Source organism: Rhamphochromis longiceps, linkage group LG2 (genome assembly GCF_057381845.1).
Source record: "Rhamphochromis longiceps isolate RC_006_pf linkage group LG2, R_longiceps_female_GT1.1, whole genome shotgun sequence".
Classification (NCBI taxonomy): Eukaryota; Metazoa; Chordata; class Actinopteri; order Cichliformes; family Cichlidae; genus Rhamphochromis; species Rhamphochromis longiceps.
Window position 1 is genome coordinate 41,722,559 of NC_140558.1, and position 25,659 is coordinate 41,748,217.

The 25,659-nt window shown below is 39.2% G+C and overlaps 2 protein-coding genes across 3 annotated transcripts; one reads left to right on the plus strand and one right to left on the minus strand.

Moving 5' to 3' along the window:
* Positions 1-2,967: 2,967 nt before the first annotated feature.
* On the minus strand, positions 2,968-12,800 carry gsr (glutathione reductase). 2 transcript variants are annotated; one of them, XM_085429080.1, is made up of 13 exons: positions 12,352-12,800; positions 11,739-11,904; positions 10,946-10,972; positions 10,745-10,833; positions 9,879-9,948; positions 9,634-9,781; positions 8,357-8,411; positions 8,171-8,270; positions 7,823-8,077; positions 6,670-6,781; positions 5,445-5,576; positions 5,162-5,295; positions 2,968-3,661 (listed from the first exon to the last, which is right to left on the minus strand). In XM_085429080.1, the coding sequence occupies exons 1-13, from the start codon at positions 12,411-12,413 to the stop codon at positions 3,512-3,514; spliced, it is 1,500 nt and encodes a 499-aa protein (XP_085285206.1). In that variant the 5' UTR covers positions 12,414-12,800; the 3' UTR covers positions 2,968-3,511. The 2 variants fall into 2 exon arrangements, with proteins under 2 accessions (XP_085285206.1, XP_085285207.1); XM_085429081.1 differs by lacking the exon at positions 12,352-12,800 and having other exon boundaries at positions 11,747-11,885.
* Positions 12,801-14,886: 2,086 nt separating this feature from the next.
* Positions 14,887-20,268, plus strand: znf518b (zinc finger protein 518B). Its single transcript, XM_085429083.1, has 2 exons — positions 14,887-15,037; positions 15,417-20,268. The coding sequence occupies exon 2, from the start codon at positions 15,571-15,573 to the stop codon at positions 18,052-18,054; it is 2,484 nt and encodes an 827-aa protein (XP_085285209.1). The 5' UTR covers positions 14,887-15,037; positions 15,417-15,570; the 3' UTR covers positions 18,055-20,268.
* The last annotated feature ends 5,391 nt before the right edge of the window (positions 20,269-25,659 follow it).

Genomic DNA, 25,659 nt, shown 5'->3' on the forward strand with positions numbered 1-25,659 from the left:
TTGACATCTGACCAGGAATTTCTTTGAAGCCGTAGTTTGCTCTAGTATTTGATGCTTCTTGAAGAGTTTCTATGCTTCTATCAGTTTTTGGTTTCGATGCTCGTCTTGTAAATTCACCAGCAGGAAAAAATATGCTTTATGTGAAAAAGTGTTCATTTATTTATTTTATACTACAAAAAGATGACCCATATAAATCATGACTTGATTTATCAAGGGGAAGAAAAAGCTATCAAAACTTACCATATGAAAAAATACACCAACTCCACTTGTTAAATTATGAATTCACTGTGGTTAACCATATTGTTTGGAAAGCTGAGTTCAGTTTTACTAGCCACAGTCAGCTGTTGAGAAAAGGAACACAAAGGCTTGTCTTAGAGGAATAGAATAGAATAATCCTTTAATTGTCCCACAACGGGAAATGTGGTTGTAACAGCAGCCAGAAAGACACATATACAAACAAACAGTACACAGGACACAGAACAGAAACATACACAATTTTTCTTACATATTTACATTAAGGATAATGGTTACTATAAACAGAGTACAGTTATTAAATTAAATAAAAATAACTACAGATAAGAGGCAAACCAGGTTGTAGTGCGAATCGGTTGATTAAATTATTGCAGTTACAGCGCAGATGTAAACATCCACGTTTGTTGGGAGCAGTTCTGATTGTACAGTCTGACAGCTGCAGGGAGGAAGGACCTGCAGAAACGCTCCTTCATGCATCGAGGATGCAGCAGTCTGTCACTGAAGCAGCTCTGCAGTTCAGCAACATTTACATGCATGGGCTGGGAGACTCTGTCCATCAGAGATGTTATTTTGGCCAGAGTCCTTCTGTCTCCCACCACCTGCACTGGGTCCAGGGTGCATCCCAGAACAGAGCTGGCCTTCCTGATGAGTTTATCCAGCCTCTTCCTCTCAGCTGAAGATAAACTGCTGCTCCAACACACCACACTGTAAAAAATGACAGATGTCACCACAGAGTCATAGAAGGTCTTTAAAAGCGCTCCCTGGACTCCAAATGACCTCAGCCGCCTCAGCAGGTAGCGTCTGCTCTGACCCTTCCTGTAAAGAGCATCAGTGTTGTGGCTCCAGTCCAGTTTATTATTCAGGTGAACACCCAGGTACCTATAGGAGTCCACTATCTCAATGTCCACTCCCTGGACGTCTGCAGTGTAGAGGGTGAAGAGGAACGGTGCCAGCACAGTGTGGGGCCCCCGTACTGCAGACCAGCGTGTCAGAGAGACAGCCCTGTGTCCTCACATACTGTGGGCGTCCTGTGAGGTAGTCCAGTATCTGGGACATGTGTTGGTCCACTCCTGATAGCTCCAGCTTGTCTCTCAGAAGTCGTGGCTGGATGGTGTTAAAAGCACTGGAGAAATCAAAGAACATGATCCTATGGAAAGGGAACAAAAACAAAACAAAAAATCACGGACAAACAGTATCCCATATTCTTGATTTTTACTTTACAAACACTTGTAATGACTAACTACTCCTGACATCAGGCTGATCCTGCCACGATTTGTTCCCCCTGTCTAAATGACAGACAGTATTTCATAGTTGTTTATGTTTTTAAACCCATTTTGCACAAAGAGGCATTTTTTGAAAAATGTATTTATAGCAATGTTGAATAATATTATTGCACAAGAAAAAAACAACACGTAAAATAATCACACCGTGACGCCTCTGCCTTTCTAAATGGAGGGACAGTAACGTGTGTAAGCGTGTAAAACCTGAAGACAGTCAGATTAACAGTAACAGTATTTTGTTTCTATCTCCCATTCTGCAATTCATCTCATGTAAACAATAACTTTGTTTCCACTTTGTTATTTTCCTCCGGTTGTTCCTGCATGGGAAAGAGAACACTTTATGGATCAATTCTGCAACAGCAAACATGGTGGGAAAAGTTGTCTGTGTCAAATAAAAAAGTTCCAAGTTAAAGTTGAAGCCACTATTATAATAACGGAGTGTTTAACACTTAAATTGACAAAGGAGGGCATCTGGGGGACAGAGAGTGTCCTCCAGTACATATTTCTTGGGCCATTGGGGATATTCAGCCACAGTGATTGCAGATGAAACAGATTTCAAAATTAGACTTTCCTTTGCTGTATTTTATTATGTCAATACCCACTGCAAGCTTGCTGTGTGAAGGAAGGCTGGTTATGAAAAAAGTGCCACAAAGTTTAAAAAGAGACGAAGAAAAAGCCTCTTTCACATCATCTGAGAGATAAATTTTTATATATTTTTTTACATGGTACTATATCCTAATGTCTCAGCAGAAATCAGTCCTTGTCAGGGCAGGCGATGCGTTTCTAAATCTTCTGTTGTTCAATTTTGGTGAAGCTGTGCGAATTGTCACCTCAGTATCTCGTCTGCTTCAAGATTTGATATGTTGCGTATCCAGGGATATTCTTCCGCATACAATGGCTATAATGAGTGACTAACTAGTGTTGCCTTCCAGCTCAAAGCAGTCTGGCCTTTCTGCTCTGATCTCTGGCATCAACAAGGTATATTTTCCACAGTGAATGGGACTCACTAAATATATTGTTTTTTGGAGCATTTCTCTTGAAATCCTGGAGGTTGCTTGAGAAAATCCCAGTTGTCAGATCAGAACTTGTGGCACCAACCACGTCATGCTCAAAGTCACTTGCTGCTGTGTAATTGGATGAACAGATATGCGTGTTAACAAGTAGCTCAACAGGTATATCTAGTGTGATCTAAAGTGGCCACTAAGTGTAGAATAAACTAAACAGCAAGGGTATTTTGTTGACAAATAATATCCAGTTTCATCATACTTTTTACAATAATTAAATTCTGAAAGTCACTTTTTAACCTGAAACAGGAAGTATCTCTCTTTAGTTTGAGTGGGGATTTATTCCCTCTACCCAAATAGGAGAAGCGCTTCATTTATTGCCCAATCAACCACAGAATTTAGTCACTGAATAAGAAATAAAAATCACAACATTTAAGAAAAAAAATCTGCAGGTTTATTGTTTTTTTTTTCTTAACAGTACAGTAGATACATGTCATGACCCTGCATTGGTAGGGAATAGGTGCCTTAAAGAACAAGCAGTGCTTATTATATTCATGTGACGAATGACTGACAAATCAAACACATACACTAGGAGAGAGGTCTTTTGACTTCCCAGCAATCTCTTGACAAAAATACCTGCAGATGCATCACTTCCATTTCACAATCATTAAAATGGAATCCAGAGTTTTCAACCCATACTCAGGAACCACAGTACAGTCTAGGAAGACCATAACTTGGTCTTGGTCCATTTAGTTAAAAATGAGAAAAAAAAGTGAAACACTGCGTACAAATAAGGTCACTTAAATGAGAGAAAAATGGAAGCATGTAGGCTGGTTAACAAAGCAAGTCGTCAAGCTGATGCGAGAGCAGTTCGAAGGCGTGACTCTGTCCTGGTATGCTTGTCTGTGTTGCTGGTCGTACAGGGAAGCAAGAGGCGTAGCGGGTGGGGGATGCCTCGGTGAGTTTGTTTTTGCATTAACGCATCGTGACAAACTCCTCGGATGAGGTGGGGTGAATGGCGACTGTCTTGTCAAAGTCTGCTTTGGTAGCACCCATCTTGATGGCCACGGCAAATCCTTGTAGCATTTCATCACAGCCAAGGCCCTGCATGTGCAGCCCTACCACCTGCGAAGATTGTAAAAAATACAGTCGTCTTTTTTTTTTTTAAAGAACTGCAGCAGAGTGAAAAGAAACTGTTAAAAGATTTTAGTAGAGGCTTTAATGACACTTAAAGATGGCTTCAGGACTGCCTCCTGTATTAGTTTAAGTACTTCCAAGTTATTTTTTTGGAAAGTCTCAAATCTATTCTTCAATCCTGGTACATATAGCTGTGAAAGTGTAGAAAACAATTGCTTACAACATATGACGTAGGGCTGCCACGATTTGTCGACTAGTCACGATTAGGTCGACTATTAAAATTGTCGATGACTAATTTAATAGTCGACGCGTCGTTTGAAGCTTTGTAAGATCACAAAAGACGCAGGAATAAGTAGCAGGATTTAAGAGTGTAATAACGGACTGAAACAGGAGATGGCAGCACTGCATGTACAAGGATGCCAGCTGCCGTTAAACCCCGAAGAAGAAGAAGCTGTGTCCCAGAATTCATAGCGCAGCCCAGCTCTGTTGTCAACAATGGCGGCAGCTAGTTAGTGTTAATATTACTCTTATTATTCTTTCTGGGTCACAAAATAAACGTTTAACATATTTTCAGGCGAGAATGTAGCTGTGGAAACCTCAAATATCTGCTCAGTTTATCAGGACACCACATATTTTCAAAAGCGCTCCGACGTTTTCGGAGACGTCTGTTACCCACTAGCTCGATAGCTAGCCGGGGGCTAGGCTAACTAGAGCCGTGAGAACACCGGACTCCCGGCAAATCGTTTTCAAACCCACTGCCGTCACTTAGCTTAAAATGTTATTGTTTGGCTTTTTTCAGTATTTTATTTGTTCCTGAGTAAATCGGTTTGGCTGAGATTAAAGTTATAGTTTTTACACAGCTGAATAAACTTCAAGCAGACAGCTGATCATCAGAAGTGTGAGATGCTCCAGAATTTACTCCGGTGTCCTGTTATATTTTAGATAGCAAGGAGTTTATTAAACTTCACCGAAACAATCTGCAGATTTCATTAAACTTTAATAAACTATCATCTTGTCTTTATTTTTAGTTAGCACCTTAAACACTTAAAGCTGTAAGCTAATGATAGTTATATAAGACCAGATGCTGCTGGTGCAATAAGCTGTACGTTTTACGTCCAATGGATGATGATCTGATTAGTCGACTAATCGCAAAAATAATCGGTGACTAGTCGACTATCAAAATAATCGTTTGTGGCAGCCCTAATATGAAGAGCTCCTGTATTACTGGTTGGGGGAAAAAGGCCCCATACGCTAACATTTACTGGTGATGTCTTAGCCCAAATGTGGTTGTTTACGAATAAAAATAATGCACTTCAACGTTAAGATGATTTAGAGAAGAACCTCCTTTTGTTGTTTAAATAATAGAAATAAATCGTCAAGAAGATATTCATTAAAATATTCACTATTTCATAAATTTAGGTGACAGTAATAATGTGCTAGAGTCACATTTATTTAGAGCCTGTTGTCTGGAGAAGAGATGACACTTACCTTCTCCTCTTTGCCCACACACACCAGCTTCATGATGCACTGACTCTTCCTGCTGGTGATAGCGTGATACATTGGTGTGAAAGAAGTCTTGTAAATCTTCACATTCTCCTTCCCTCTGGTTTTAATGGCCTCCTCTGTGACACGAACATTATCAAAAGTAAGGACAGTTTTACATCTTGCTGAGTAAAAATGGGAATAGCGCATAAGATAAACGATTAAATGAAAGCCGGCCACAGAAACTGAGTTAAACCCACCGAGATGTGTTCTTTATTGTTCTACTCACCCTCTGTGAGGCCCACCGTGCCGATTGGTGGGTGGCTGAACACCACAGTGGGAATACAGGTGTAGTCCAACTTGGAGTCCTTCTTTCCTTCAAACAGTCTGTGCGCCAGCTTTCTGCCTGCAGCAATGGCAACTGTCCCAACACATGAAAACCTCATCAGAATGCTGCTAACACTCAAAATGCCCACAAAAGGGCATTTTATATTAAAAATAGGTTTAAAAAAAACAAACTCAAACACTTCAAAATACAGAAGTAGAAAAAAGGCACCAGGAGAAGAACTTCACCAGGATACCAACATGTTTTGTCAAGAAACCTTGGTCACTCAAAGTTTTCTTTTACTCTTTTGTATTAAAGCTTTGACCTCAAATAAGAGTTTTTTGTTAACTACAGAGATGAAGAATTGATTTTTTTGGTTTTAATCAGCATTCATCATTTCACCCTGCCCTCTTCAGAAGTTACTGAAAAAGACCAATTGATCCACTAAATATAGATAAATAATAGACTCTCAAAAAGGATTTCAGAGCTGGGGACATTTGGGACCAAATCCTTGTCTGAATACTGTTTTCTTTGTTTACCCACACGAGCAATCGGTGAGCCTGAGTCACACCTGAAAAGCCTTCCTGTCTGAGCGCCTGACCCTCCCACGCGCAAGAAACCCGACGGTTGTAAACACAACAGACTCAGACTCCAAGATCACGTTTGTATAGGACAAATTTCTGGAGACTTGTTATTTAAAGTTTTCCTATTTAAAAACATATTTTTAATATGCACAAGTCTCTTGAAAAAGCCACTTCACAAAATTATGTATCCCCTGTAATCACCCAAAACCATGGGTGAGGTCACAAAAATGCAAACCTGGCATTTCAGTGCTGTTATTTGGAGTCACCAGTGTATGAAGTGTGTGTGGTTTTAAACTTGAGGTAGGTCTTTCCTCTAATAGACACAGAGAGACGTTATCCATTCTCACAAAGCGACTTACACATAAGATCTGATAATGTCCTGTCAGTGCACTCATCTGCAGCCTTCACAGCTTTGATATTCAAATATCCTCTATATAGCAATAAAATCCATTCAGAGCTATTAAACATAGACCCAGAAACCTTTAATATCACCAGGCTTCACTCAGCAATACTAAGTACATGGAAAAATAGTTACAACATCGGGAAACAGGTTGGAAAGAACACACACAGACACAAAAAGTGGATAAAGAAAAGTTGGGTTCTACCAGGTGTGAGAAGAGCTCTGCCACAAACATCCCCGACAGCGTAGATCCCCGATCGACTGGTGTTCTGAAACTCATCCACGATGATGTGGCCTCTTTCATCTGTATCCACACCCTGACAAAGAAAGAAAAGAAAAACTGTTTCACGTCTTAGAAACGAGTAAAAATGTGAACCGTGGAGATTAAAACAGATTAGGCCCATGTTTTCTCCTAGTTCCCTTTGAACTGGTTATTATTCTTGGAACTGTCTTCAGCTTTCCCTTAACATTAACGTCTCAAAAGAAACCTCCCAAAACTCCCATCCTTCTCTAAGAGAGAGTATTGTAGAGAAACACAGTTCGGATGAATAATGGTTTTAAGGAAAGGTAGTGCATGTTTTGCCTCTTTCTGTGTGCTTCCTCATGTATGATACTGACAGTGAATAAGAGACATGCGACTGAGAAGAGAAATCCCGTGTGGGGCAAGAAATAACGATGACTCAGCTAAACTGGAGGATTAAATGTAAAGCAGAACAGACAAAAGAGAGACGGGCCTCAAAGTCTTAAAGCGTGAGAACATTCAACATGTTTTTAGGTTTTTGAAAAGAGCTGGTTAAACTGCTGCTTTGACAAGTCATTCATTCTTCCTTCATATAACAAATGATTCAAACGATGTTATTACACATCCCTCAAATCTAAGCTCGGTAGACGGATCAAAGACAGTCAAAAGAAGACGTTGGCGTAACTGAGACTTTGCTGCCCCGCCTTCATTTATCAAGTATTTATGCCAGAATTTCATGCATCACCTTCAACAAAGTAGTAGCATGTGGAAGCTGTCCAGTCGTGTTCCCAGATTATCTGTTATTAAGGCTTAAGTCAGCTTTTTTTGGGATACCAGTTTTTTGCATACAAGCCTTAAATTATAAAATATTTTATTATTATTTGTGGAAAGCAGTTTCATGTTGGTATGTGTGCCTAAGACACAGTTATCGAAAGACATCTGCCGTCCTGTTATGATCTATAAGGACAATTATGCAGCGGTAGTGTCTTACTGCTCAGTGCTACATGTAAGTAGCACATAATATCTCCCAATAAATAAAATAACAACAATAATAATAATAAGTATTTGCACATTACACTATCCAATCTACAGATAAAAATCACAGGTAAACTGTTACCATCCCGCCGATGTTCAGTCCACCTGTATTGGGCTGCCTGCCGATGGCCCAGAGAAGGCAGTCCACTCCCTGGATGGTACTGATCTTCTCCTCGTCATTCTTCTTCTCTGGGTCTTTGGTAACCACCGTCACCTCCAGCCCCTTGTCCGTTTTACTCACAGACTTCACCTGAGAGTTCTTCCACAAATCTATACCAGAGTTTTGCAGTTCTTTGGTGCAGTTTGCACTTATAAAGGCGTCAAAGTTCCTCAAAACCTACAGACAGAATACGAGAGTACACATATGACCACATGGCTCCACGCTTCTAAGAACAGTCATATTGTGATTCTGTGTTGTCATTTTTCTTACTCCCGTCTGTCGAATAATGAGGGATGTTTTGGACCCTAAGGTGGAAAGAATGCCCGCCATCTCCACTGCAATATAACCAGCACCCACAACCAAACTGCGTCTGTAGGAAAAAAACAAATACTATAATCACAGACCTACATGGTTCTGACGGTCTCCCATTAACATCAGTATGTATGACAAGCTTACTTTGGCAGTGTTTCAAGTTCAAAGAAGCCATCACTGGTAATGCCCAGGCTTGCCCCTGAAATTGTCAACAAACACAACAGCTGTCATCTTCTACACATCTGACTGATGCTCACTGGTAAAACAACGTATAGCACAGGAGCACCACAGGGAACTGTGCTGTCCCCTCTTCTCTTCACCCTGTACACCTCTGACTTCTGCTACAACTCTGAATTATGCCACATTCAGAAGTTTGCAGACGACACAGCCATCATGGGGTGTATCTGGGATGATCAGGAAGAGGAGTACAGAAGTCTGGTGAGGAACTTTGTCGCATGGAGTCACACAAACCACCTGCAACTCAACACCTCAAAGACTAAGGAACTGGTTGTGGACTTCGGGAGGTCTAGAGCAGGTCCACTGCCGGTTCAGATAGAGGGGGAGGAGGTGGAGGTGGTCAACAAGTACAAGTACCTCGGGCTGTGGGTGGACAATAAACTGGACTGGTCATGCAACACAGAGTACCTGTATAAAAAAGCCCAAAGCCGACTGTACTTCCTCAGGAGGCTGAGGTCTTTTAACATCTGCAGGAAGCTCCTGAGGATGTTTTACCAGTCGGTGGTTGCTGGAGTACTTTTCTATGCTGTGGTGTGCTGGGGGAGCAGCACAGCAAAGAAGGACTCATGCAGGCTGGAGAAACTGATCAGGAGGGCTAGCTCTGTGGTCGGCATGAAGCTGGACACTCTGGTGACAGTGGCAGAGAAAAGGACATTAAAGAAACTGATGGACATTATGGACAATGCCAGGCATCCTCTGCACACGGCCATTAACAACCAGAAGAGTCTGTTCAGTGACAGGTTGCTTCTCCCAAAGACAAGAACTAACAGACTTAAAAACTCCTTTGTCCCACACGCCATCAGACTGTTTAACTCCTCTCTGGAGGGGAGAGGGAGGGGAGACAGGAGGACAAAGGAGGGGGGAACAACTAAGCTGTAGTGCCTCTTCACCTCACTGTACAATACCTTTTGTGCAATACTTTTGTAAATAGTCAACAGTGCAATAGACTCAATACTTGAAATGTGCAATTCACTTGTATTTTTATTTTTATTCCTATTTATTCTATTTATCCCCTTCGTATATTTTACTTATATTGTCTCTGTATTTATATATATGTGTGTGTGTATAACTCTGTAACTTCGGTCGTTGCTGTGCTTTTTTGGAAATCGAATTTCCCAGAGGAACCCACCCGAGGGATTAATAAAGTTCTATCTTATCTCTTATCTTATCTTAGCATGTTTTACCTGGAACTTCTGCATCACTCAGAACAGAAGGTTGCCCTCCAGTGGCGATGAGGATGTGAGGTGCTGTATATTTTCTTCCATTGACTTCCACAGTCGGCTCAGCATCATTTATAAACCTGGCATAACCTTGAATGGTTTGGATTTTAGCCTGAAATAGAGCACATATGAGTTTTTTATTTCTTTTGCACAGCAATTACATTTGAAAAGAACAGAAACCAAAAGAGCAGAATTCATCTGACACTTACTTTGTCAAGATTGTTGCGATAAATGCGATTTAGGTGACTGACGTACGCATCCCTCTTGGCTTTTAGGGTTCTGCAAAAACATAATATAAATTATTCAACCAGCTAAAATATGTTGTGTTAATAAACCATCATCACAAGGAATACTTGTCTTGTATCACCCTTGTGTTGCCATTTCTAGAAAATGAATCATAAAAAGCATAAACTGTTAGACCTCTCCTATAGTCTCTGTGATGGTAGAAAAATACAAGTTTGATGAAGAAAAACAAATTTAACACCTGGTTATATCCAGTTGTATTTAGTTGGCTAAATAAATAAACAGCAGTGAATCTCAGAGTAGCAACAAGTCAGCTGATCACAGCCTGTACAAAAAGAAAATTGGAGCTCACAATACAAATTGTGACTTATTTCTAAGTAACTCTTTCCCCCACACTGCATCACTACAACTCCCACCTGCTAAATCCCACTTTAACCCCTGGGATTCTTTGCACACTGAAGATGTTTGTGGAGCACTTAGTACTCTACTGTAATCCATGCAGGCACACCCCAATCCCAGCACATTCCTCTCACACTAATGTTATATTTTGAAAAGGTTTCCTCATGTTGTAAATGTAGTCAACCACTCCCTTCAGGAAGGCTTATCTTCAACAGTCATTTTTGCCCAACTTCATTGTGCACAGAGATAGAGAAGTGGGCTAAAGTTAAGCAACACAAAGTAACTGACTGAGAGGTTGTGGGAGAAATGAATGCTTCTTTGTACCAGGAAAAACCAAGACAGCTTTTAAAAGAGTTCATTGCAGTTGCAAAAAAGGAAAAAAGAAAAAAAAAAGATAAAAATCAAGTAGACACTAGCAGAAACTGTAACTTACTCCCAACTGAAACGAACGTCTCCAGTTTCAAAGCCATAATCACCATGATCGTGCAGATATTCGGCATGAACTGCTGCATTCCACATCACCTGAGAAGAAGAACAAAAAGAGCTGGCTTTGAGAACTTGAACTTTGAGAAGTGTACATGCAAAACCTTTTATTATAATAATATTATTATAATAAGTGTAAAGAAAAAGGTACCTTCTTAGGGACACAACCAACATTGACCTGAAAAAAGGAAAGAAAGCAGAACAAATGAATTGAGTGAAAGCTGGTCAAGTAGCAGTGATACAGATAGATTATGGAAGAGATACATTTTAGACTAAAGCTGCAGTGACAGGAAGAATATTTATGTAGTGCAAAGCAAAAGAACTGCAGTATCAAAAAATGCAATGCTGTGTCAGTGTGTTTCATAAAACCAACATTTTACAAAAGGAAAAGATGTAAAAGATTAGGTCAGGCGCATTCATATGGCTGTAAAGTAATACAACACCAGCATTCACTTATCAATAAGGAAAATATATGCAAATGTAACCACACTGTTTTTCACTGTGGCTTTGTGTGGTTTATGCCAAAACCATTGGACTGAAAGGTTTTGGTAGCCATTTCTTCCCCTGATGTTTTAACTGAAAAAAAAAAAACAAAAAACTATAGAGGCCTGATTTAACTAATAGTCAGCACAGACAGGCCTAACGCATTTAAAACCACTTCTTTCTTCCTCATATTGAGGCCTTGTGCAGATCATTTCAAAATGCCTCCGTTACAACAGATTCAGCTCAAGGCAACAGGAATGAGTTACAGTTTATAACCTCATCGGCTGCTTTGTACCTCAAACCCACAATGTTTGTCAGACACACAAAAAAGGAGTCGGGAGGTTTCGCAGTGAATCTGGTAACTAACGTGTCTGTGTGTGTGAGTGTGCGTGTACATGCTGAAGAGGTGACAGCAGCAGGGAGGCATGTCTGATTGATTTTTTATTATTATTTTTACTCACGCAGGTACCTCCGAGTTTGTGACTCTCGATCACGGCGGTAGCTGCTCCGAGCTCCGCCGCCCGCCGAGCCCCGGCCAGACCTCCAGACCCGCCGCCGACCACCAGAAAGTCGAACCGGGTTATCTCCGACGGGTCTGAGGCCATCCCGCTACTGATAACTCCGCGTCTGCAAAGTGACAAGAAAAACTGTTTCCTGAGAAGAAACCAGCACGGAGCTCGAGTCCGGGCCAGCTGTTTTAATAGTGCCATAACCAGGAAGGGCGCAGGAAGGCAGGGCCTATGTGTCGGGCAGACCGGGGAGTGGGAGGGTCAGTGAAAGCCACTGCTGTGTCATTGTGAATTGCAACAATGGTGTGCAAATCCCAGAAACTGTTCTGACAATAGTCATGATGATCCTCCCATGAGCGACAGTATGGTGGCTTCAAAAACATGAATAAATCAGAGCATTTTCATGCATCGAGGGTTTGATGGAAATATTTAAGGATATTTGAGGAGATCAGGCACTGGCGACTCCAGATTTAAGGATATAAAGTGAGCATCGTGACAATATTCAGAAACGCTAAACACACATCAGTAAAGCCGTTGTTTGCCACAAACTTACTGGAGTACTCACCTCGGTAATGCCAGTGATACTGACATACTAGGAAACAGTCTGCAGACTCTTGTGAACAGCATGTTTCTAACTGCTTTTATGGCATTTTAATCAGAGCTATCCACGGGGTGTCTTTTGCCTCTCTCTGACAGCCACTGCAAGCTGATAAACGCGTGTTGTTTGACTTTATTACAGCACACACAAAAGCGTCAAAGCATTTCCTGGGTCACTGGGTGAGCCCCCTCCCCTCTACATTGCCCCGATTTAGCAAACTGCTGCCTGGTCGTGTCTAAAATAATCAGTCCTTGTGCGAGATAATGGAAAAACCAACCGACAGGTAAAAACCGTAAAACTGTGATGGTGGAAGACGCCAAATTTGAAGAGTAGCGTAGATCCTCCAAAGCCTTGCGTTGTTTTTGTGGGAGATTTGGCGTAAATAACAGGGGAAGATGTGGCAGATTTGCGTGGTATTTCTTTCAGAATCACAGGTCCGTTGCGCTCAGCCTGTCAAGAAAAACAAATGATGAAGTTACACTTCTCACAGGGCCTTTCAAAACAAGAGTACACTCGAGTAGCAGCATGCATTATATTACTTTGTGAGATAACGCCTAAAGGAAACGAAGAATTAGACAGCAGTCGAGGCCATAATGTTTTGGACTGTGATATCATTTTCTTTTCTTTATTTTTAATGGATTTTAAATTACACAAGATGCCAATGAAGTGCAGACCATGGCAGTGCATGACAAATTAATACATTTCAACTGACTCTTTTATAGCTTAACAAGAAGGCCGTCTACAGGCTCAAAAACCCAAATAAATCTCTCAGAAAAATAGCACAAATGTTAGTAGTGGCCAAATAATCCACTCAGACACCCCACAACACCACACAAGACAAATACATTATTCTAATTATATTCATTATTTGCAATATTTTTTTCTACGGTTAAGAAAAACAACTTCAAAGCATCTAAAGAACCAAGAATACCAGCAAGGGGGTATGTGTATGATTGTCAAAGTCTGCAATCAAAAGGCAACTTCACGAATGCCAGAAGAGCCTGCACAGCTCTGAAAAGATTCTTTGGACAGATGAAATCAAGATTAAACTGTACCAAAATGATGGAATGAGAAAGGTATGAAGCGTACCACATGTCAAATATGGTGGAGACAATATTATGGTATTGGCCTGTACTAGTGACCCAGTGTAACCAGTTCACTTGTGTATATTGCAGATGCTGCAAAACCGGTTGGACATCGTGACCCAAAGCGTGCTGAAAAAGCAACCCGAGCATTTCCCAAGGGAAAGAGATTCTGCAATCACCAAATGCAGGCAAAGGATTTCCATCCAACGATTAAAAAAACCCCATATATTTAAAACTATGTCAGTTTGTCCACTTCATATTGAGCTGCTGAAAATGGATACATGCACAAGCAGCACGAACACAGTTTCTGCCTGGCAATTGCTTTTGACATACTGCTGGACAGATCAATTACATGCTCTCGTTACTTCCTCTTTATTTTAGTTTTATGGCAGCTGACAACCTTGAGAGTTGCTCTAACAGCCAATAATCATCCATGACTTTGCATTTACTGTAATATAATTTGTATTTGCGCTTATCAGCCTTACTTCTGACATTTTTGGAAGGAAACCAAGCGAGGACTGTCCCTGTTTATCACTGGCCATTTAATCAGTTTATTCACCTGTTTAGCACATAATTTCCATGCACATTAATAACATGCAATTGGACAGAAAACCAAACTTTGCTGTGTTTTAACACATATTTTTATTTGCAGGCTTCCAGCAAATTAATATATTTGCACAATAACCCAAAATGCCCTCGTACATTCAGTCAGTGGTAAGATTGTGAGCCACATCAGACAGTGCACAAAAATTCATGCCTAGCAGGATGAACTATCTTCACCACTAGATGCTACATGTTATTAAATCCCTCGACATTGTCATGTAAGATGATGTCAGTCTTACTGTGAGTTCACAAAAACATATTTTTTAAAATCAATCCAAAAGGGTTTGAATCTTTAAACAATCCCATGCATTAACATAGGTGCCAGGTTTTCTATTTCTAATTTACCATATTTGTCACAAAATTGATCAATATTTTCTTAACTTAATTTATTTTTATTGGTTGAAATTTGTTGTATTTTGTCTTTTATTGAACCTAAAAGATGTTCTGATGTTTTTCCTGCCATATATTATTTTCAGCTCTCTGGTGTTTTTGTTCTTCTTTATTGCACTTAAATCATCAGTGTTATCTGCCTGTTAATACAGGTCTTATACTGTGGCAGCCACTGTGTTATATTGTTTACATTACTGAGAACCTTCACAGACATTGTTTACATTAAAAAACGTTCAATAAATAAAATATTAATAGTTTCTTTGTTGTGTTAAATATTATTTGCTGATGATCTGACTGAAAACGAAGGACACAGAATTTGTCATCACCAAGATTTCTAAACATGTTGAATCAGCTATATTTTTAACTTAGCGTGCTCTTATTTTGAAAACCAGAACAGCTTTCTTCCGCCATTGTTTTTGGTAGCTACAGATGGCTAACGACAAGCTAACCCAAAGCGGCTCGGTTGGTGGCGTTGACAAGCGTTAGTATCACGTTCAAAGAGTGGATTTTTTAAAATTCATTTTATTGAAAAAGATATCACCGACCAAATCGCTGTTTCGTAACACGGCAATCAGGTGCGTATGAGGCATTTGACTCTGTTGCAAATATAAACAGTTGTAATGTTGGCCGTCGTCTCCGCAACCCCCCGTTGTAGTTAGGTAGGGCCTTTTCGTCACGTTCAAAGGAAGAAAGCTCAGCGCGCACGGAGAAAAATGCAAATACAGACCAGTGCAATGAGTTTGATTAATTGCATTTTATTTTGCTGTATTGTTTTGATTTGCCTACACGCGCGCACAGCCAAATAAATATTTGCAGGAGCTGAAAATGCTGCATGAGCTGTGCGTGAGAGGAGGGGCTTCACAGGCCTCGTCCTAGTGTAAGCATAGTACACAGTGAGCTTAGGTCAATCATTTGTTTGTTAATGTTTTTGTTTTTCTTATGTTCCTTTCACAGGGAGAGACATCGTTGACAGGTGCATCAGTGTCTGCTTTCCCCGGACATGAACCCTGGACATCAGGTGAAGATGGATGTTTACTTCAGGGTGTCACGTCAGCCTCTGAAATTGTGAGAATTACTGCCAGATGGCCAGAACACCTCACTTCTCATTATGAAGCCTGTCAGCTATCAAAGCATGCCATCCTCTGTGAATGGTGGACATCCAAATTTGTCACTGGATCGCGTGTTAACCACTTCAAACGTGAGGTATTGTGAGAAATGTGGATTTGCGTCTACAGATGCCTCAGCGTTGGAGAAGCATATGGTTGAGCATATGGGGACACGGTTTTACTGTTTTTATTGCAACGATATTTCCTATAGTGAGGCGGAGTTAAACGCGCACCTGAAACGACACACTTCGAAGTATCCATTCAAATGTCCTCACTGTGGACAGGGCTACATGAGGAGGCTGTGCCTTTTTAAGCACATTGAACGTTTGCATAATAAAAGCATTATTCAGGTACCTGCTAAGCCTGGTGTGACGAAAAATCCGCAGGACCCCGTCCCCAGTGCCTTAACAAGCCTGCACGCTGCCGATCCGTCGTCGCTTCGGCCGGTTGTTCGGGTGACGGTACCTAGCCCGAGTGTACCTGCTGTCAGACTGGGAAAAGACGAACAGAGAGCAAAAACACTGGAAACGAAGGTATCGAATGTCACTAATGGCAACCCAGAACGTCTTTCCCCTTTGAATGGACTCATTCAGCACAATAGAGCTCTCACAGTTTCTCTGCCAGAAGAAGTAACAATTCCTGCTGGCTGCTTGGTTGAACTCGTTGAGGTGAAAACTGTAAATGGGACAAAAGAACTAAAGCTCAGGCTCGTTTCCCAACAAGAAAACGAGTCAGTGATAAAGGACACGAGGATGACAGTTTCTCAAAACACAGCGCTGGGGAAGCCATTGTCATCTACATTAATCAATCACACCAACACGGTGCGGCCTGGGAGTATGGGCACGAGCACTATTAACAGGAAATCATGTGACACAAAGATGGTGAATGTAGAGCGCCCTGCTGTTGTCCCGGTCAGTATTTCCAACAATCTCCCAGTGACTCCAGTGAGCAAAGAAAAGAGTGGACTGAAAAGGGTATCACCGGAAATAATCAACTTGGAGTCTAACGTAGTCATTCCTAATAAGTTTCCCAAAAATATCATCAGTCCTGTAAGAGAAGGGGTAAACAGTGGGATCAGAGTTACGCAAACAGCACCGGTGAGCCACGTAGCTCCTCTTCCAGTTATCTCCAACAGGGTCACCAGCAGGTTGAACACCACCAGCCTGCATCCAAGCAGCATGGTTTCTCAGAGAGTGATGGATGAGAGAAAGACCTTACTTCCAGAGTACCCCAAGAGTGTTCCATCCAGGAGAGCGGGTGACACGAAAAACATGCAGGATATGCCGGTGGCTATGAAGGTGGAACCCGGGAACATCTGCTTCAAGAGTAGCACTGCTTCAAAACCAATCAAAGAAGTGGCACCCTCGAACCAGGACAGGATTAAATCAACTTCTCCCTCCATAAGAAGTTCCATTGTTCCAACTGTCCAAGTGAGACCACCAATATGTCTCGTCAGTAAGGATAATGTTCCAACTCAGTCTTTTTCATTACCCAAGACTATAAACAAGCTTGTTTCAGTCAAAACTCCTGTTTTTTCAAATCATGCCAAGTCAAAGAGCTCAACTTGGATGCCGGAAGTCAGACTAAATGAGCTGGCAAAAGAGAGGGACGTTTCAGAACCTGAGAGCTTCCCCATCATATCCTCTGTGTTTTCATTGAGTCAGCAGCCAGAGGACGCCCAAGGTCCCATTCAGCCATTGGTAATGGCTTTGCGAGGCATAGTGATGGATAAAAGTAGCAGTTCTGTCAGTACGACTCAAGATCAAGTTAAGATAACAAACACTGAGCACATGGACAAGACCCTGACATTAGGGCCCAGCCCTCAGGTGGAAACAAAAAACAAATCCTTCATCCGTGAGTCGTTATTGACGGAGCAGACGGAGCCTGTAGAAGCAAAAGACCACAATAAGGGGGTTCATCACTCTCCTGCACTGACCCACAACCATGTTGATATCAAAGAGGAAAAAAAGATCCCTCTACCACCAGATGATAATAAATCCAGTCACAGTCCTGCTTCAAAATCTTCAACACACGAAGAATCTAATGTTGCAGAACACGCAAAGGCATCTGAAACTGAAGAACCTCTTGAGCAAATGGTCAAAAGTGAGCAGGACTCAAAGTTTCTGACTGTCACCCTGAAGAGGGTGCAAGTGGGCGTGTGGAAACAAACCAAGAAGGGACTGAAACTTAGAATATCCAAATATAAGACTCAGGTACCTGTGGACAGTGTAACTGACTGTACAGTCATTTACCCAATGCCGCTGAAAGTGGACCAACCAGTGAAACGACCGGGTCCAAACCAGCCGGTGGTAGTGCTCAATCATCCGAAGCCTCGCGGCTCTGCACAGAGAACGAGAGCTGATCCTTTTGCAAACACGGGAGCTTCTGAAGTGGTTCCAAAGTGCCAAATCTTGAAAATGAGACTGAGCAAAGTGATGGGTCAAAAATATGAGGTGATGGGTTGCACCGTCCGAGTGTTTCCATGAATGTATTGGACAATTCATCAATGGAAAGAAGTATACATCTATGAGGAAGCAGTTAGTATTACAGTAAAGAGATGTTTAAGGTCAAAAACTGACAAAATCTCAAGCCAATTATTTTCTTTATGGGAGAATAAGAGTAAAAAATATGGACGTCTGAGTATCACTGAACATTGTCTTATATGTATAATATGAACTATTCAAGTGCAATGCTGTTTGACTGCTTTGAGTCAATGAAAATGGACTGAATGCCGTTATAGATTGCAGTCAAAAACACAGATATTAAGTACTGTTTCTGAAGGTTGAGAGACCAGTGGATATGTCATTAATGCATGCTGTTTATTTAAAAAAGGATAAAGTTTTTATTTATTTTTTTTTTTACGTTGCATCAGTGAAATTTTATGGGCTTCCATGCTGCCACCTGAAATAGGTGCAGTGATGGGTATTCAGACTTTTTCCTGCCTTAAAATTGGCCTTTGGGGAGAGAAGTTCATATTTAAGGCAGTGTTTTCCTTTTTTTAAACAGAAAAGTTTGCATTTCCTGCTATTTGACACATAAATGTATTTCATGCCTGTGCGAATTAAACCCCACTTTAATAACAGTTAAAAAATACTGGTTAAACAGTCCTTGTGATTTTCCAGCCAAAACCTCTTTGGTGGGACCCAGATGTTTTGTATATGCTGGTGTTAAGTATGATTAAATATTTATAATGACATTTTGTAAGATGTCATTCCTTGTGACTGAAAAGAATGAAAATGTCTAATTGACAGTTCTAATTAGGTCAAATTTGGGGCAATACGTTTCCAGTTGAGTCATTATTTATTTGTATTTTTAAAATAATTTGCATCTTTGAAGGCGCCCCAATCACTTCATGTTTGTTAACATGGCCGATTGTGTAGATGACTGTGTGCTGTGTCTAAAAAAATGAACATTTCAACACTAATAGCCGTCTAAAAGGTTTGTCCAGTTTTAAAAGCTCCTCCAAATTTTAGCTGGAAAAATGTTACTTTTCATGTCAGCAGCTGGTTTTGTAGTTCTGCGTTTAGCTACTCTTTGCAAAATCTACTCTTTGGAACATGTTACAGAACCATGTTGTATTTTTTAATTAATCATTGATAACTTTGATTGGTGAACCAATGTAAAAAACAAAAAACTACTGCAAAGTGTAAATAATGGAACCTGGGCATACACTCAGCTGTGTTATCAGTTCAGATATGATATTAATCACTGAGTCTTGCAGAGATACAAAAGTCTGCCAGTTGTACATCTGTGTGAAGTGAAATGTTACAGAGCTTAAGGCTAAAATTTAGAGTATATCTACTAATCCAGACGTAAGGATGATGATGATGCACTAAAAAAAGTACCCTAATACTTTACGGTGTCATTTTACTTTAAAGCGCAAAACGAACGTCCTGAAGAATCAAGATAATTTTTTGGTTTTTATTCAATTTGGCTCTGTAATTAGTAATGTGATCTTTTTTTTCCTTTTCTTTGTGTGATTAACTTGAGTTTTCTTGTGTGACTTTTTTCTCTCAAGGTTTAAAGCTTCACCTATGAGAGTAATCTAGAGAAGGTAGAAGCAACCTAAACTGGTCAATTCCTGTAATAGAAGTATTTTCCTGCCATGACAATGGTGACTCATAGACAATTCAAACCGGTTGTATATTTTTCAAAATAATCAAACGTAAGCAATCTTCTGTCCTGAGACTTCTCAGATCTGTTTTACTTTACGACAGCATATGTGTGTTGTTTATTATGTGTTCACAGTGTACAAGGTGCTAGACCTATGATCACATTTGTAGGTTTTGGTTGCCCCAGTTTTTATTACACGTGTGTGTATATGTATATATACATATATATGTTTTGGGTCACTCAGATTTTATGGTTTATAGACCTATAAATATAAAACATGGTAACTGGTGTTCATACTCAGTAGGGAATGGCCCCTTCTGGAGCACCAACACTTACTTTCCTTACATTGCAGCTAAAGCTGCTGTGCAGTCTGTTATATATTCATTATCCTAAAGTTGTTTGACATGTCTTTATGGCTGTTTTCCTTTTGCCTTTTAATTTAATCCTCATCTGTGTGGGAATTAGTCATATTCCAGTTCAAGTGTTTTTGAGTTTTATTACATTCTCAGTGTTCATTATCATTGTGATCCATGCTTTTATAATAACAATTGTGTAATTCCTCTTTTATTAAAAAAAAAGTATAATTGACAACGGTTTGACTTGTATATTTTTTCCCACCAACTGAAACCCATCACTTAAAGTTCACTGTAGATCAACGGTAGTTTAAATCTATTAAAGCATACGTGATAATTCTTTTTCAGTTTTTTGACACCCTGTATTGTCCTGTTTGTCACATTGGGCCACCATGCTCAACATCAAACTAATCTCTGCAAATATCTTAATGTACAAAGGTCCGGGCAACATTCAGATAGTCAAATTTGCTTAGGAACACTCCTGGCTACCTGGGTGTATATTGATGGTATCAGTAATAAGAGCTAAACAAGCGTAAACACATGACTGAATGCTTTCTTTATTACCCTAATTAGCAGAGGATCCATCTGATAAACCTTTATAAAAGGTTATACCAGATTATATTAAACCTGCGTGTCCAAACCACATTAAAGTTTGGACACAGATTTTAATTTAATGTTTTCTCTTTATTTTCATGACTATTTACATTGTAGATTCTCACTGAAGGCATCAAAACTGAATGAACACATGAAATTATGTAGTAAACAAAAAGTGAAATAACTGAAAACCTGTTTTATATTTTTGATTCTTCAAAAAAAGCCACCCTTTGCTTTGATTATTGCTTGGCATTCTCCCGATGACCTTCATGAGGTCGTCACCTGAAATGGTTTTCCCAGAGATGCTGAGCAATTTTCGGCCCTTTTGCCTTCACTCTGTGGTCCATGGGATTAGGTCAGGTGACCGTGGAGGACTCTCCTTCTTGGTCAGATAGCCCTTGCAGAGCGTGGAGGTGTGTTTGGGGGCCATTGTCCTGTTGAAAAATAAATGATGGTCAACTAAATGCAGACTGGATGGGATGGCATGTGGTAGCCATGTTGGATTGGTGAGCCTTCAATTTTGAATCAATCCCCAACAGTGTCACCAGCAAAGCACCCCCCACACCATCACACCTCCTCCTCCATGCTTCACAGTGGGAACCATAAATGTAAAGACCATCCAGTCACCTTTTCTGGGTGGCACAAAGACACGGTGGGTGGAGCCAAAGATCTCAAATTTGAACTCAAATTCCCTGTGTTTCTTTGTCCAAAAAAATCTCTTCTACTTGTTGCTTTTCCTAAATGTTTTTTTTTTTAGCATCTGTTTGACCATAAAGACCTGATTGGTGCAGTCTCCTCTGAACAGTTGATGTAGAGATGCGTCTGCCACTGGAACTCTGTGGCATTTATCTGGGCTCGAGGTGCTGTTAACTTGCAATTTCTGAGGCTGCTGACTCAAATGAGTTTATCCTCAGCAGCAGAGGCAACTCTTGGTCTTCCTTTCTTGGGGCAGACCTCACGTGAGCCAGTTTTGTCATAGTGCTTGATGGTTTTTGGCAACTGCACTTAGAGAGACACAAGTTTAGCAATTTTCCAGACTGACTGACCTTCACTTCCTAAAGCAATGATGGACTGCTGTTTCTCTTTACTTAGCTGATTGGTTCTTGCCATAATATGAATTCTAACAGTTGTCAAATAGGGCTGTCAGCTGTGTACCAGCCTGACTTCTGCACAACACAACTGATCCCATCCCCATTAAGAAGGCAAGAAAGTCCACAAACGAACCCTGACAAGCACACCTGTGAAGTGAAAACCATGTCTACATCATGAAGCTCACTGAGAGAAGCCAAGGGTTTGCAGCACTGTGAACAAAGCAACGGTGGCTACCTTCAGGAATCTAAATATAAGACATATTTAGAGTTATTTATCAATTTGTCTTTGCTACAAAATTCCATGTATCTTGCTTCATATATTTGATGTCTTCAGTTTGTAACTATAATGTAGAAAAAAGTCAAAATAAAGAAAAACCATTAAATGAGGTGTATGCAAACTCTTGGCTGGTAGTGTATGAACTTGTTGCCTTGTGTAAAGAATATATACAGTGCTTACTAAATGTATTAGACCACCTGTCATAAAAACAAGAAAATAAACACTTTAGAAATCATAAATATTTTCAAAAATAAGTGAATTCATGCTTTTATAGTCAAATTTGAGCTGGTATACTGGATTTAATTAAGGTCCAGTGTGTTTAATTAACATTTTGGTCACTAAAAGTAATTTTTATGTTCAGAACTGAAAGTAAATAGCTGTAATTTGGCATGTTAATCAAATGTGCCTCACAATTTTTTCCAGGTTTATTTGCAAAATAGTAAATAAAACTCTCAGTAAATTAAAATAAGTTCAGTTCAGTTCATTTTTATTTCAAACATTTCAAACATGTGCCTTCACAATCATTACAAAATATCATTCCATTATTTGTTTGAAAAGGAGTAGGCTGAAGTATTTACTTATTTGTCCCTACCCCCTCAAGTTTTACCTCTCATTCATTTAATTTTTTTTTGTCTTAAATTAAACAAACAACATATGAAACATATAAACATATGAAGTAAAACAAAACATAACATACATAAATCAAAAACAAGAAATTAGCAAGCCCCACCACAGTATAGTTTCTTTCATATGAAAAATACAGAATGTGTATATTTGCAGATACACAAGTTATGGAAAAACAACAAACCAAAACAAAACAAAAAAACAACCAAAAAAGAACCGCAACACCATTACCAGCAACATTACCATCCTGGGTTAACCCCGTTTTCTTCATTCTTATACTTATTTAAAATTAGGTTTTTATATTTTACTTTAAACTGTTTTATGTTTTGACTGTCTTTTATTTCTTCTGTTAGACTGTTCCATAATTTAACTCCTGAAATTGAGATTGACATAGTTCTTAAAGTTGTTCTAGCACTTTGTATTTTTAAATTCCATTTCCCTCTTAAGTTATACCCACCTTCTCTTTCTATGAACAATTTACAGATTTCTTTGGGAAGCAATTTATTTCTGACTTTATACATTATTTGCGCTGTTTTAAGCTTCACCAAGTCTTGGAATTTAATAGCTTGCATTTTGACAAAGAGTGCATTTGTATGGTCCCTGTACCCTACATTATTTATTAATCTAATGGCCCTTTTCTGTATTATAGTTATTGTTTGTGTGTTACTTTTGTATGTGTTTCCCCAGACCTCTACACAGTAGCTCATATATGGCAGTAGTAAAGCACAGTATAAAATGTGCAGTGCTTTCTGATCCAACATATGCTTTGCTTTTCCCAGGACGGCAATGCCCCGTGCCAATTTCCCCTGAACATAAGTAATGTGTGGCTTCCAACAGAGCTCGTGGTCAATGATCACCCCAAGAAATTTTATTTCATTTACTCTTTCTAAATATACATTGTCAACACATATTTCTACTTCGATGTTTTTCTTTTGGTTTCCAAACAACATAAATTTGGTTTTATCGAGATTCAATGATAATTTATTTATATCAAACCACTTCTTTAATATCGTTAATTCCTGTGTGATCATTTCCAAAACCTGTGGCAACTCCACACCTGCACACAGTATATTTGTGTCATCTGCAAATATTACAAACTTTAAAATCTCCGATACTCTGCAGATATCATTTAAGTACATAATAAACATTTTTGGACCCAGTACTGAACCTTGAGGTACTCCACAAGCTATATCCATCAAATTAGATTTATATTCATTTATTTGTACATATTGTTACCTATTCCCTACATAGCTTTTTAACCATTCCAAAACCACTCCCCTAAACCCGTACTTTTCCAGTTTTTTTAATAGAATTTCATGATTAACAGTATCAAACGCCTTCTTTAGATCTAAGAAAACTCCGAGCGCATACCTCTTATTATCCATACATTCCGTTATCTTTTCCATTAAATCTATCAGTGCCAAAGCTATTGATCTGTTGTTTCTGAACCCATACTGACTATCTGTCATTAATTCATATTTTTCCACAAAACTGTCAAATCTTTTTATGAAGAGTTTTTCCAGTATCTTAGAGAACTGGGAGAGTATTGACACTGGTCTATAGTTTGTAAAATGATGTCTTTCACCGGTTTTGTAAATGGGAATAACTTTAGCAACTTTCATTTTTTGTGGAAAAACTCCTTTTTGAAACGACAAGTTGAATATATATTTTAATGGTTTTACGATACCATCAATAACTGTCTTTACCGTTACCATATCAATATCATTCCAGTCTGTACTGGTTTTGTTCTTAAGTCCTCTAACCATGTCATAAATCTCTTTCTCTTCCACTGCTCTTAAAAACATTGAGCTACTATTCCTTTCAATATTTTCACCAGTGTCCCTTTCTATTCCATCAACCTTTATTTCTTCTGCCAGTTTTGGCCCTATGTTTACGAAGAATTCATTAAAGCCATTTACTATCTCCTCCATGTTATTAATACTTCTTGTCCCTTCTATAAAGTACCCAGGGTAATCATTATTCCTTGTTTCATTTTTGATTATTCTGTTTAATACATTCCATATATCTCTTGTGTTATCTTTATTGTGTTCTAACCTTTTAATGTAATACTCTCTTTTACAGGATCTCATTATATTAGTTAATTTATTTTTGTAAGTTTTATACTTCATTTCAGTTTCTATTGTTCTCTTTTTTATGAATTCTCGATATAAGGTATTCTTTTTTTTGCTGGCATTTTGTAGTCCTTTTGTCATCCATGGTCTTCCTGCATAGTTGTGTTTCCTATTGATTTCAATTACTGGGCAGTTTTTATCAAGTAATGTGTTAAATGTTCTTAAAAATCCTTCGTAAGCTTTATTAACTTCTGTTTGTTCATATACAATATTCCAATCTTGCTTTAAAAGTTCATTTCTAAGACAATTTAAGGTCTTCTCTGTTCTTATTCTTTTGTAAATAATCTTATGTCCATCGTTGTTCACTTTATAATGGCAATTATACGATGCAAAGACTGGTAAATGGTCACTTATATCATTGATTAACAGTCCACTTTTTATCTTTCCTTCTATTATATTTGTAAATATATTATCTAATAGAGTTGCACAATGAGATGTTATTCTGGTCGGTCTTGTTATCAGTGGAAATAAACCGATGCTGTACATGGAATCAATAAATTCTTCTGTACTCTTATTATGATTTGGATTCAATAAGTCAATATTAAAGTCCCCACAAATAAACATTCTTTTCTGATTTATATTTGTAAATAAGTCCTCCATATTATCCTTAAATATCTCAATCTTAGATCCTGGTGTTCTATATATACAACTGACAATTAGGTTTTTCCTTTTTTCTATAATTATTTCCACTGATAAACATTCCATCACTCCATCAATAACAGTTGTCATTCTTCCCATTCTTTTGTACTTTAGGTTTTTATCAATGTAAAGTGCCACCCCACCTCCTTTCTTGTTGATCCTGTCTACATGAAGGAATTCATATCCATTTATTTTAAAGTCTTCTTCTTTTCCAGGAGTTATCCAGGTCTCCGATATGGCTATCACACTGAATGGCTGTTCAAACTGT